At 28.4% G+C, this 13,698-nt stretch overlaps 2 protein-coding genes across 4 annotated transcripts; one reads left to right on the top strand and one right to left on the bottom strand.

Annotated features, from left to right (window-relative positions):
- Positions 1-1,321: 1,321 nt before the first annotated feature.
- On the bottom strand, positions 1,322-2,558 carry LOC103577525 (uncharacterized). Its single transcript, XM_008558198.2, has 3 exons — positions 2,157-2,558; positions 1,663-2,022; positions 1,322-1,502 (listed from the first exon to the last, which is right to left on the bottom strand). Exons 1-3 carry the CDS (start codon positions 2,197-2,199, stop codon positions 1,456-1,458), a joined length of 450 nt encoding a protein of 149 aa, XP_008556420.1. The 5' UTR covers positions 2,200-2,558; the 3' UTR covers positions 1,322-1,455.
- Positions 2,559-7,955: 5,397 nt separating this feature from the next.
- LOC103577524 (leucine-rich repeat-containing protein 40) lies at positions 7,956-12,537 on the top strand. 3 transcript variants are annotated; one of them, XM_008558197.3, is made up of 10 exons: positions 7,956-8,431; positions 8,516-8,709; positions 8,914-9,117; positions 9,190-9,313; positions 9,982-10,151; positions 10,240-10,382; positions 10,455-10,655; positions 10,721-11,053; positions 11,269-11,454; positions 11,647-11,733. In XM_008558197.3, the coding sequence occupies exons 1-10, from the start codon at positions 8,257-8,259 to the stop codon at positions 11,648-11,650; spliced, it is 1,734 nt and encodes a 577-aa protein (XP_008556419.1). In that variant the 5' UTR covers positions 7,956-8,256; the 3' UTR covers positions 11,651-11,733. The 3 variants fall into 3 exon arrangements, with proteins under 3 accessions (XP_008556419.1, XP_008556418.1, XP_008556417.1); XM_008558196.3 differs by having other exon boundaries at positions 11,619-11,727; XM_008558195.3 differs by lacking the exon at positions 11,647-11,733 and adding an exon at positions 12,288-12,537 and having other exon boundaries at positions 7,957-8,431.
- The last annotated feature ends 1,161 nt before the right edge of the window (positions 12,538-13,698 follow it).

Raw genomic sequence — 13,698 nt, 5'->3', positions numbered from 1 at the left:
GATCACTTAGAATCATACTCAAGGATATTTAAATTATTCATAAGAATTTAAGTACAACTGTCATTTATGTACAGAGTATTAAATAAATCGACCGCCTCTATGTCAAATAATTTTAACTTGACACCAGTTTATTGAAAAGAAATTTTGAAAGCAATCCATTCATTATTCATCATAACTCTAGTAAAAATTTAAACATCTAAAAATCTAGTAAAAATATTGTTTACTATCAAAAAATAGTTAAATGCTAAATATTAATTATTATCACTCTTAAAAGTCTCAAAATAATTTATAAATTACATTTAATGAATATTCATGGTATCAAAAAATAAAATGTAAAAGTTTTTTGAGTGTAAGTTAAAAAAAAATAATATTTCCACCGTAAAAAATCAAATTTTGGAATTCTCGATACAATACTATAAAAAATCACCGGGGTAAGTTCAAGCGGTGTAGGTGTTAAAATCAGCGATATTAAATTTCAACACCGAAAGCGGTGTAAAAATAACGACGCCACCGGTGTAGATATTCTTTACTGGTGTTAAAATATTTTATTTTGTGAATATTTTTACTTACTCGATCACTATACTTTTTAATAAATGATATTTTTTATTAATTTTCATAAAGAACTGACATTTTTTGTGTTTTATAATCTTTAAAGTTCATTCTTCAAGCGGACGCAATTTACCCCGCTTTTACACCGCTTACCCTGCTTTTACACCGATTCTACTCCGCTTTTACACAGGTTACACCGGTGTAATTTCATTTTCAATGTAACGAAAATTAATGTTATAAACTTAACTAATTTTAACTATTATTTTTTTCAATTGAGGCAAATCTGAATAATTTAATTTTATAATCAATATTTAGTTCAAATTATACGCGAATCATTAAAAAATCATTATAACCTGAATAATATTTCAAATAATATTTTAATAATTCATTTTACATTGATAAAGATTTCAACCAAGTACTGATCTCTGACATTTTCGTATTTTTAAGCTCATGTCATAAAAAATTATAAATATTTGATGATTTTTTTTTAATTTATGACAGCATGATATTTATTGAATGATAGCATATTCAAATTTTACTGTCTCTTCATATTTTCCAAATGACTTCAATATTCAATTTATCGATTTTGAAGTCAATTAAAATTATTAATTTATAAAATTAAGATAAAATTCATTTACATTTATGAATATATTATGGAATATAATTTTGTATATTTGAAAAAATAATTTTATCAAACACATTTTTAAATATTTTATAAATAAAACTTGATTTATCTATTTAAATTAATTAGTGGACTCTACTATTTGTGAAACTTAGATATAAAAATATTTTTTGTTCAAATAAATTATTACATTTAAGAGTACTTAGTTTTATAACTTATTAACAAAAATATTCCCTAGTAAAATTGATTGTATTATTTTTGTTTTTAATTACACGCACTGTTGATTACGTATAATGTCTCCGACAAGGACCATCGTGGAGTTTATAATAATCTATAAGAAATAAATAAATAAATAAATGAAAAAGCAGAAAAAAAAACAATAAATAACAAATAAAATATATGTATAGATGAATATAAAAAGAGTGATATTTATGAAAGTGTTATAAGCCCGACGTGAAAATAGAAACTGATAAATGATCCTCATTGCTTACTCGTTCTGTACGCCATCACGTCGTACGTTCCATTACTTTCTTTATTTTCTTTGGCGTTAAATTCAGTACAAGAATTGTGACACAACATGTGACAAATACTTGGAAAAGATCGATCCTCATGGTCACGATCTCGTGCACAAATCGTGAAAATTCCATCACCATCCAAATCTTCTTTTAATACCAATTGATACTCTAACGAGGTTTCATTGTCATCGTCATTACCAATCTTCTCATTTTCTTTATCGTCATCATCATCATCACTTAACTTATTTTCCCGAATACTGATTACTTTACTACCATCATCACAATGATTGCAATCACACAAATTACACCGTGCCATTTTTAATGATGCAAAAATAACTGAAAAAGTCATGAGAATAAATAGCGTTAATATATAAATGATAACTTGATAACAAACTACTCTAACTAACTAATTACAATATATTTATATGATTTTTGTTACATAATAATTTAATGAAATTATCTTGACTTACTTGACATCGAAGTGAAAACAAGAATCAAACGGTGTAAGTTCATTTCAAAATGATGATGAAAATACTTACCGTGATTACTATTGACGAATAGTAATGAATTGCAAATAGATAAAATAAATTACAAGATACGTCCAGTTTGATATTGATTAAACCACTGGAAGTACTGAGTCACTGAAGAGATCTAAAGAGAGACACAGTGCCGTGTTCACTGGAGTGATTAAATGTTATACCATTTCAAAGGCATGACTAAGACGAAAGTTTATGTCACAAGACCCGAAAGTTAAAACCGAGAAGCATTTAGATTAAATTAAACTTGCAACTATTTCAAATAATCAACATTCAATTATACTTTTTACTTAAAAAACTACTTTTCTCACAATACTATACAATATGACCGTTCAATTTCTCAGCGAACTGAATCTTTATTACAAGATGCCACTAATGAGGCTATCAGTATTGACATTATGACCTACGATCATTTTTAATTTTAAATTATTTTATTATCTTCTGAGATTACTGTCACTGCAACCTCAATATGTTGGAGTATAATATCCAAGACGAAAGACATAATCCACAATAACACATATCTCTCAAAGTGCCTATTAATACCTGCTGCACATATATACATACATAGTAACACACGTAGTGTCACTCAGTGTCTTGCAAGTCACGAATCACCAGGTGACAATAGTACGCCCAGAGCACATAACAACCAACTGCCAACTAAGTATTTATCTACATGTATATGTGTTTAAATATATGTATATATTTATATATATATATATATATATATATGGTAGCAGTATATATACGGTAGCAGTTCTAAGTCATAAGCCCACTACCACCGCTCGATTTGCATTTTCATTTACCAAAGTCCATTGTTCATTATTATTGTGCGCAAATGTTACCAACACGTCAACTGGCCCTAAGGCCGTACAACGCCAACGGGGAATAGCATTTCCACCATGGAAATACCGTTGATTTATTACCATACCGTAGTAGCGGAAGTTAAGTTGAGCAACTGAACGAGAAAACATGAAACTTGCCAATCTTGAGAAGCAAACTAAGTTTTACCACTTTAGCGCTTTAGCTTACGAAATGCTTACGTGACCGTCCAAACAGAAATAAACCCTGACTCGTGAAATTTATATATTTATGAATATATATGCATATATATTTACACATACATACAAACGCGTGTGTACATATATACAAACTTGCATATTTATTCATTATAGTACTGCTGAGAAAAAAAATACTTTTATGGGAGAAATATTTTTTTCACCCGAAAATATTTATTTATGATCGACTATTTATTTCAGTTGGAAAATAATTAATTTAATGTGTAAAAATTCGATAGTTTGAATTGAGAAAACTTTTTCAGACATTTTGTAATATAGATTAACTTTGAAAATATATTTGATTTCAATTTTTCAATGAAAAGTTTGTATCATTATCATATTAATTTTAGTTTATGATTATTGTCAAATAAGATTTACGAATTCGATGCATATAATTGTAAAGATATACTTTAAATTTATTTATTACTATAAATACTAATGAACTGAAGTAACATTAAAAAAAATTATGAAATAAAATAAAGAACAACAAGCAAACTAAAAAAAAAACGTACATTTTAACCCACAAACATCCTGCGTACGCCATTCTAGCGGAAAAGTACATTCATGAAGATGAAAAAAAAATAAAAACGACCGTGTGTAAATGTCGCATTTCAACCCTCCGGCAAAATGTCACTGAGACCGAAAAAGAATTAAAAGTAAAAAGAAGCATATATATGTGTATCGTATTTTACGTCGCTATAAAATAAAATTTATAATTTCCCTGAAAGGAAAAAAAAATCAGATGCAAATAATAAACAAAAAAAAATTCAAATGATTAATTTTTATCATTTGCATAATTTAAACCAAAATGCTGTTTTCAAATAATGTTTGTTTACACCAAGCAAATATATAATTCAATTTCATTTGATATTTTTATTATTTATATTAAACCGTAATAACATGTTGGAATAAACAAAATTCTCTCCTTTAACCATAAATATATCAAGCTGATGGTAAAATCCTCAAACGAAAAATTGAACCCGAAAGTTTGCTGTGTGTGGGTTATGTGTATGTACATACTCTACAGATATGAACATTCAAATACAAATAAATATATATATATATATATATATATATATATATATATATATATATATACTCTTTCAACTGTTCGATTTGTATTGCCATATCCAATCTTCTCTTCTTGTCACACAGAGAGTATTCACCTGTGGGTGTATACGTCACTCACCGAATCTATTGGAATATCTAAAACTGGTTTATTTCGATATCCCACGGGTTCACAGTGTACACCACTCACTGAATCAGTTTGAATATAATCTTGGATAGAGTAGCGTATAATGAAAAATAGTCTAAAAAAATTGAACAAGCTGCTACTGTTGCTAATACTGCAATACTACTGGCACATTCAAAGACTTGAATCTAATTTTTGTTCCATCAATAACTAATCGATAATGTCTTAACAATTTTTATAACTTTTTCTGAGTCTCGATAAATCGGATGTAGCTATTGTAAAAACGGGCATTGCACAAATAGCCATTGAGTAGAGATCATTTTAAAAATATGACATTTTTTAATAGCTTTACAAAGAAAATGACGACAAAACATAAACGTAGACAATTAAATGGGCAAGTGAAACGAAAGGAAATGCGTCACATGGTATCGAATGCCTACGTAAGAATGAGAATAGCACGTGCCTGTACTGGTGCAGTTGCAGCGTGTGTAAAAATTGACACGTAGGCGTGATTATAACTCTCATGCTACGATGCATCCTTTGCTCTATTGAAAATTATTTCTTTCTAAATCTGTAAGCCCGAGCTTTACGTCATTGAACACGAAAAATAACGTCTGTTAAATCCTCTACGTAATACTTGGGTCACAGTTACCCACGCGTATGCACATCGCGTCACGTGTTTGCATAATAAGTGAAACGATGAGTCGAGTGGGATTTTTAAAATGTGTCTCATCAAGTAACTTTAAATTGCATAAGAATAATTAATAGAGAATTATTTTTTGTCCAAAGATAAATATCCAATTTTTAAACAAGTAAAATTATTTTTAAAATAAATTAAGCAAAACGAGGCTAATTGTACAATCGAATAATAAATAATAGATATCGTAATTCTCATTTTACCTGTAAGTAATAAGAAACTTTATGCAATTATCTCTTAATTAATTATCAACCGATAATTCTGTAATAGTATTATTTCTGACATTCCTTCTGTTACGGAAAATGATCGTAATTTAATAAACTTACTCAAACCTACATATCGCCTTTCCGATCAATTGTAATTAGAAAGAATCCATTTTTAGTTCTTAATGGGCTAATATAATTGTCTGATGAAGAATATTAAATATATAAACTATTTAAAAATTTAAAATTCAAAAATACATTTGACTTAAATAAAATGACGTAAATTATATTTTCCCATCGAAATTTTTAATCGAGAATATATATATATATATATGATCTATAAATATTGAATATTTACTGTAGTTTGATAAAAATATATCTAACCAAAAAATAAAATTTCCGAAACTTGTTTATATTCATAAGAATCTCATGACATTTATAGTTCAACAAATAATAATTTTTAAAATTTTTAAAATATATCGTTTCTAACCGCCGTAAAGAAATGAAAACGTAAGGAATCAGAGCAAAGCACACGGCGGTCGTCTCAGTGTCCCTAAGGAAGTATTCAAATTCCAATATTCAAAACTAGGGCAGCCATATAAATTTCGTCGAAGAAAAATGAAAAAAAAAAAAATGAGGACAAATATAAACTAAAAAAGTAAATTACTCTACATATAAAATAGAATAAAGATATAAATTGGAGAGAACTGATTTGCGTTTACATATACAGAGTCTTGTGGGAAACGCAGGCGTCAGTTCATCGGCCCAACGAGAATGAAGCACCGCGTCAATTCTCATTCTGCTTTTGTACGTCTTCGTGGATAAAGAAAATAAGGGTTGCCCAAATGCACGAAAGCAACCATTAGAGTCACGTTCTACGAAAAATTCCCTCTTGGTATTTTCTATTTATATATATAGATATATATGTACCTATATATTTATACACATGACTAAATATGTGTATATATAGACACACTTACACATAAATATATACATAAAGCCAAGTAATTTTGAATGAGTCTAAATCACGACCACGCGATTTTATATCTACTCAGTGAAGAAAAAGTTGATGAAACTAATTTAACTACTATCGCAATTTAAATCTACTACAAATGTCTTTTGTGGGCGCAAGGTGTTCAATTTGCCAATGTCTCAGTAGTTCCTGTTTTGACATATTAAACGGCTTGATAAATTACCTACAACTCATATATATTTCAATATCTAAATTGGTATAGTCATTAAGTCGTTATGTTATAGCTGTTGAATATTTCAAGAAACGAGCCAAGAAGGTCAAAAAAATAAGGATCGGTCAAAAGCGCTATGACGGTATACTGATGTCATAAATTACGGTCCCTAAATGTTACAAGTTATAACAAAAGAAACAGATATTTGAGTTTTTAACGAAAGAAGCAACATCATCATTGCTTCCATCAATCGTTTTATCGTGTTAAAAAGTCAATTAATAGATGAAGTCGTGCGGTGGTGGTTAATAATATTATATAGTGGATTCAAATTGCATCAGCAATTTTATCGTTGGGGTTCATAATGAAAGAATAGAGTTTGAGGAAGTAGATTTATGGATAGATATATAAGAAAATACAAAAATGCAACCACCCATTTGCTTTTAAACGCGATAGGGCTACGGTATATACTTGATTCAACAAAGCAAATCAGAATTCGACACGCGAAAGTAGCATGAGCTATCACGCAAAGTCACTTTTCCTTCTGTTTCTTCGTCATCATACCTTTGCACTTAACTTTTGCCAATTATTATTGTTGTTAAATATGTTAAGTCGTTATTTTATCTATTTTTACTCCAAAAATTTATTTCTGATAATGGTCAGACAAAATTTGCGTCCAAAATAATCAATTTAAGGAGGCTCGGTAGTTATTCTTCTTCAAGTTTTTTTCTCAAACAAAAACACTAAACGCAAAATTAAGAATACGGCTCGATGCATACTCTATAATCTAGCAACCTATGTTTTTATTTTTTAAAAATGTTTACTTGTTCAAGAGGAAAACGTGAGCAAAGTTTCCTTTACTGTCCAAGTTCAACAAGGACAGTATCGTTCATCTTCTTGGGTGTCAGAGAAAAAAAGGCAACTACTTTTAACAATTACTGCAACTTTTATCAAAATTTCAATTTTTTTTAATTTTCAAAATAAGATAATATGCATACAATCACTTTAATGGACAATTATTGCTAAGGTCATTGAATTTTTTTAAAAAATGATTTTTTCAAATCGAATTAATCAGACAAAAAATTTGCACTGTATTTAAATAAACTAATTGAAAATTTTCTTATTACAAGTTGACAAACTAACTATTGTTTTATCCAATAATTGTTAATTCATTCATCTACTTGTCCTACATAAGTTACTCTTCAATAAATTTAAGATGAAACCGCTTTTGCCGACAGTTAAGACTGCAAATATTCTCAAATTCTTTTTGAATTAAATATACGCAATGAATTTTTACTACAAACGTAATCAATAATTCTAGCACAGGTAAAGTGATTAATTAAAAAAAAAAATTAATGCATTAAGATACTTAAATGTAAGTATATATTTTATAAGAGAATATGCCGACAACCAGTATGTACAGTAGTAACTAAAATAAATGTATACGTTGTACCGAGAGTAACGTAACATATTATGAAACGCATATTGATTTAAGTACGTCGTCACTCAGTCTAACATGTCTTCCCGCACCTTACATTAGTATTATTTATTAACGATTCAAGTTCATGGACGGCGGAAGTTTCTTAAGCTATCAACAATTGCCATGGACACTAGTTCACACAGTTCATTGCGTATTAAAGTGATTTCCGAGTTAGTACTATTAGTTGTGCGGGTAAGTTGACGTGAAAAGTGCACTAAATATAAAAATGAGCGTTGAAAAACGTAAAATGACTTTTGACAAACGTAAAAAGTATGTTAATCATCTGTCAGTGTTCAAACAGAGAACAAAGAAAGATGATAATAATGAATTGTCTGAGCGAATTATCATCACTGCTCGTAAAACTGGTGAGCTCAATTTGTCTTCAAAAGGATTATCTACGGGTATATATTATTTTACAAATATTTTCATTAATTTATATATAATAGAGTGAGTATAATACTAAATAAAACTATTTTGTACACCAGTTCCGCGGAGAGTATGGACAATAAATGAATTAACAAAGGAAGAGATCGAAGAGCTGCATGTGAATTTAGATTTTGATGAAGATCGAGACCGTTGGTGGGAACAAGAATCATTAAAAACACTGAATCTCTCCTCAAATAGTTTGACATCCATCGATCCGGAAGTTCAAAATTTATCTGATCTGATTGACTTTGATGTTAGTGAATATTTAATCAATATTATAAATATTTAAAAGTCTAATTAACTTATTTGAAAACTTTTCATGCACGTTGTATTTCCACGTCAGTAGATACAGTCCTTGAAAGTCAGACGCTAATTTAACAACTTCAAGGCTTCTAAGTGTATTAATACTTATAAAATTTAGCAGTAACTTTAAAAAGTAAATAATTTTTATTTGCAGCTTCATGATAATTTAATTGAAGAATTACCGGATCAAGTTCGAATGCTACTAAAACTCAGAAAACTAAATTTATCTCACAATAACCTGAATAAAATAAATACTAATTTATTTACATTGGAAAATTTACGGCAGCTAAATTTATCCCACAATAATATTAAAGAGTTAGATCCATCAATTGGTGACCTCGTTATGCTCGAGTCATTAGTGAGTATTAAAATAATTAATATTCAAATTTACTTTTGAAAATAATTATGATTTAATAATTACTTTAATTAGAACTTGTCGTATAATAATATTACGAAATTGCCTATTGGATTGGGATATCTAGTGCGATTATGCAATCTTGATTTAAACCACAATCTGTTGATAGAATTACCACCGGATATTATGAGCATGAGAGGTGTGTTTTCTTTATAATCGATAGTTTAAATACTAATACTTTGTTAGCTATATATTTACAAAATATTACAATCTACATACCGAAAAAAATGATTTCTTATTTACCTGAAGATTGCAACGTTTTTCGCGCAACGAAATTTTAAAAAATTTATGTAATTTGACTGCTCAAGATAGTTGGTGGTGGCCTGCAATTTTCGGCTGACATAGCACCTATGCGAAACATTTTAGAAAACTAGATCCAGTAGATTTTTTACTTTTAATTTTGTCTTTGTATTTTAGTTCCGCTAATTTTTTGAACTATAAATTGAAAATAAAAATTTTCTTAAGACTAAAAAAAATTTATTGTGCCAGGAAATTTTTCTTAGTCCTAATAAAATTTTATTTTCATGTTTCTGAAGATCAGAATCTTTTTCGCACGATAATAAAAAAAAAAATTGAAGAGTAAAAAAATCTACTGGACAGCTAGACTTCTAAAATGTTTCACATAAAGGTGCTGGTATGTCAGCCGAAAATTTTCGGTTGACCTAACTTTCGGAACTATTCCTTAAGTCAGCCTTAAGCAGTCGAATTACATAAATTTTTTCATTTTCGTTGCGCGAAAAACGTTCCGATCGTCAGGTAAATTTTTTTTCTCTGAATAATAAAATAAAATAATTATTTATTTAATAGTTTTAAAAAAACTTGATGCAAGTTCTAATAATTTGGAAGTAACTCCTCCTCTGGGTGAAATGAGAAAACTAGAGATTCTTAATCTTCAGGATAATCATTTATCTGTATTTCCTGATGTAATTGGTTGTACTGCTTTACGTGAAATATATCTTTCTAACAATCAAATAACTGTACGTACAATGCATGTTTATCATTGAAAATAAATAAAAATGATAAGTACTAATTTTAAATACTCTTGCATGTAACTAATTTATTTAGGAATTCGAAATGGAATGCTTAGAAGGTATTGGACAATTAAAATCCCTCGTGATGGCTAATAATAAAATCGAAACAATCCCTGATGACATCATTACATTACTCAATTTAGAACGTCTTGATTTATCCTCAAACAAACTAACTTTGTATGTTTATTTAATTATTTAATTATTTAGATCTTTTATTATTTATTGCTTAGATAATTTATTTTTTATTAGTGTATCAAACGCAATATCCATTATGCCAAATTTAAAACATCTAATTATTGATGGAAATAAAATTAAAAATATAAGAAGAGATATTATTCAATGCGGAACGCCAAGAATTTTAAGACACTTGAGACAAGGTTTAGATGCTGACTCTATAGATTTGAGTCGATCATCCTCACCATGTCCTACTATGATTCCTGGTCCTGACAAGTAAGCAAAAATAGAAATATTCTTAGTGTGGATCGGGGCTCATTTTAATTCTGTAATATTTTCAGATACATGATGAAACATACAAAACTACTGAGCTTAGCGGCTCAGAATCTTGAGCAAATACCTGACAATGTTTTAGAAGATGCAAGTGAAGCTAAAGTTACATGTGTTGATTTAAGTCGCAATCGACTCACGCAATTGCCGGATAAATTAAATTTGGTAAAATCTGTTGAAGATTTGAAATTATTTTGTAATCAACTAGTGTCATTGCCCGAGTGGATCGGCGAGCTTTGCCGTCATCTAAGATACTTGGATCTGAGTAAAAACCAATTGACGAATCTACCAGATAGCATTGGAATGCTAGAACTTCTACGTGAAATTAATATTTCCCATAATAAGTAAGTTCAAAATTTTATAAAACTACTCAAATAATTCAATTCACTTCAGTGCTAATAAAATTAAAAAATTATTTTATTTTTTTACTGTAAGGGCCAGTTTTCAAAACCCGATTTGATAAACTGGCTCTAAGATTCAAAATAATTATCAGTCAATCATTTAATTCAAAGAACATTATCGTACTTAGAAATAATTGTTGATTTCTTGTATTTTATAGATTTACGCTGGTACCTGAATGTATTTATAATATAAGTCACTTGGAAATACTGATTGTCCATGACAATCGCGTGAAAGAAATAGACGCACCATCATTAGCTAAATTAAAACGACTAGCTAAATTAGATTTGTCAAATAACGATATTGGGAATGTGCCTCCCGAGTTGGGAAACCAAACAAATATCAGGTAGATAAATAAATAAAAAAATAAAAGTATCAATGTCCTATTTGTCATGCATGATCATAGTGAAAAAAAATGTTTAGTCAAGTGAATTTAAAATATTTGAATTATTCAAGATACGCTAGCTATTAAATGTTTTATAAATATTTTTTTTACCCGTGCATTTTTAGTTGATTATTTGTTCATTTTCCTGAATAGTTAAGATATTGTAAACCATCAGTAATATATAAATACATATTATGATGTTGGACCCTTGAGCATTGCATCTCATTGCATGTTACGCATTGTTACGTTCAGTGCAAAGTCACCGCCACGATTGTCATCTTATCAAGTGTGGTAAAAAGTGTTTTATTGTTTCATTACTGCTATCAAACCATTGCTTTGCATATTTATTTTATTTTTCATGATACTAGCATCGAAACAAAGTTTCAGTGTCTCTACAGCCAGTCAAAACAAGATAATTTCAGTCCGATTCCGCGGCAATTGTGAATGCCTTCAATTGGCAGACATCAAAAAACTTGTTCCGTCCCTTAGGAAGAAATGCTTGTCATTTGTTAATGAGTAGCTTCATTATAAATTGCAAATGACAATTTACGCTTACACTGATAGTTGACCACACCATTGGTCTTAAATTAAATTGTTAATGACTGACTGCTGACACTGAAACTTTGAGTTTCAATGCAGGTAATTATGAATAATCTAGTGTGTAACTCAGGACGAAACATGATTTCAAACATCGTTTTGTCTCATCCTTTGTCACACAATATACTACAAATCACGTTATTGTATTTTTCTTTTTTTTTGTTAAGTAATTATTAATAATAATTTCAATTATTTAGGACTCTACTACTGTCGGGAAATTGTTTTAAACAACCACGTCACGATACATTAGTCAAAGGAACCGAAGAAATTCTTTCGTATTTACGAAATCGAATTCCGTTGTAACAATTCAACATTTTGAGATTAATGCCAAAGTAATTGTGCCTCTATTACAAATTACAAGCAAATTAAATTTAAAAATAATAAAAATCAAATTATTCTAAATATTCTATAAAGATGGAGATTTATAATAAATAAAAATTACTGATCATATAATTCTTTCCACTAAATTATTACCGTCATAATTTTCCCTGATTACTTTTTATTAAAACGATCATTTAATTTGATGAGAAATTTAAAATAATAAAAATTAGACTTCGATACTAGTTTTTAAATAAATAGAAGACTCGATCCCTGATTGCAGTTGAAATAATTATTTATTTGATACTGCAAAAAAAAAATATTATTTTAAATCTTGTAAAATATTTTCATAATTAAAGCAGCGGATTAAGTATTAATATAAAAACATTTTAAAAAATGTATACCAATAACTTTTAAAAATTTTGATTTGCAAATTTTAAAATAATTTTATTTAATATCCCGCGTCTTTATGAAAAAAATAAAAATTTACTTGCGTCTAGTTTCATTATGTCTAATTTTGTAAATACTTACTTAATTAATTCAATAATTAATAATTAATATATAAAAATTTTATATTTTTTTCCCCATCCTTATAAAATGAATATTTTGATATTTATTTTTGAAAATTGACAGATATCGCCGATACGCCAAAATTGTAAACAACCGTGTGTAATTACACACAAAAATATGTCAGTATTGCGTGATTACAAATTTAAACAGTGAAATTAAATATTTTCTGAGTAATTACAACTCAAACATTTACGACAGACAATAATTAGATAATTTTTTAATTATTGAAAGATAAGAGACGAAGTGATAAAACAATAATTAAAACATAACCAAAATAAAATGTATTATACATATATGTATATGTATATAAACAAGTGAACACTTATATACAGTAGCAATAAAAGAAAGCAGACTTACCGACCGCTGTCTTGAAAAATTAGCAGCAGGAAAGCAGGAAGACGCCTACCATTGGCAGGAAACAAGATGGCAGCCGCTTTCTTTTCTGCTTGATCATGACGATGAATTTCAAAAAAACTATTGATCGTCTTATATATTATAACTTATCATAAACACTAATTTCACTCACTCACAATCACTGCACAAAAAAAAAAAAAAACACTTTTCACGAACTTTAATATTCCCGTAAATATTAAAATTTTTAATAAATATACTGACAAAAAAAAATATACCACTCATATTAACTAGAAATTTATTAATTTAATAATAAAAATTAAAAAAAATAAACAACTCAGAAACTGAATTTAAAATCGCGACTCTAAA

This window comes from Microplitis demolitor, chromosome 3 (assembly GCF_026212275.2).
Source record: "Microplitis demolitor isolate Queensland-Clemson2020A chromosome 3, iyMicDemo2.1a, whole genome shotgun sequence".
Taxonomy (NCBI): Eukaryota; Metazoa; Arthropoda; class Insecta; order Hymenoptera; family Braconidae; genus Microplitis; species Microplitis demolitor.
The sequence above is the reverse complement of the archived record's forward strand: the minus strand, read 5'-3'. Positions and strand labels throughout refer to the sequence as shown.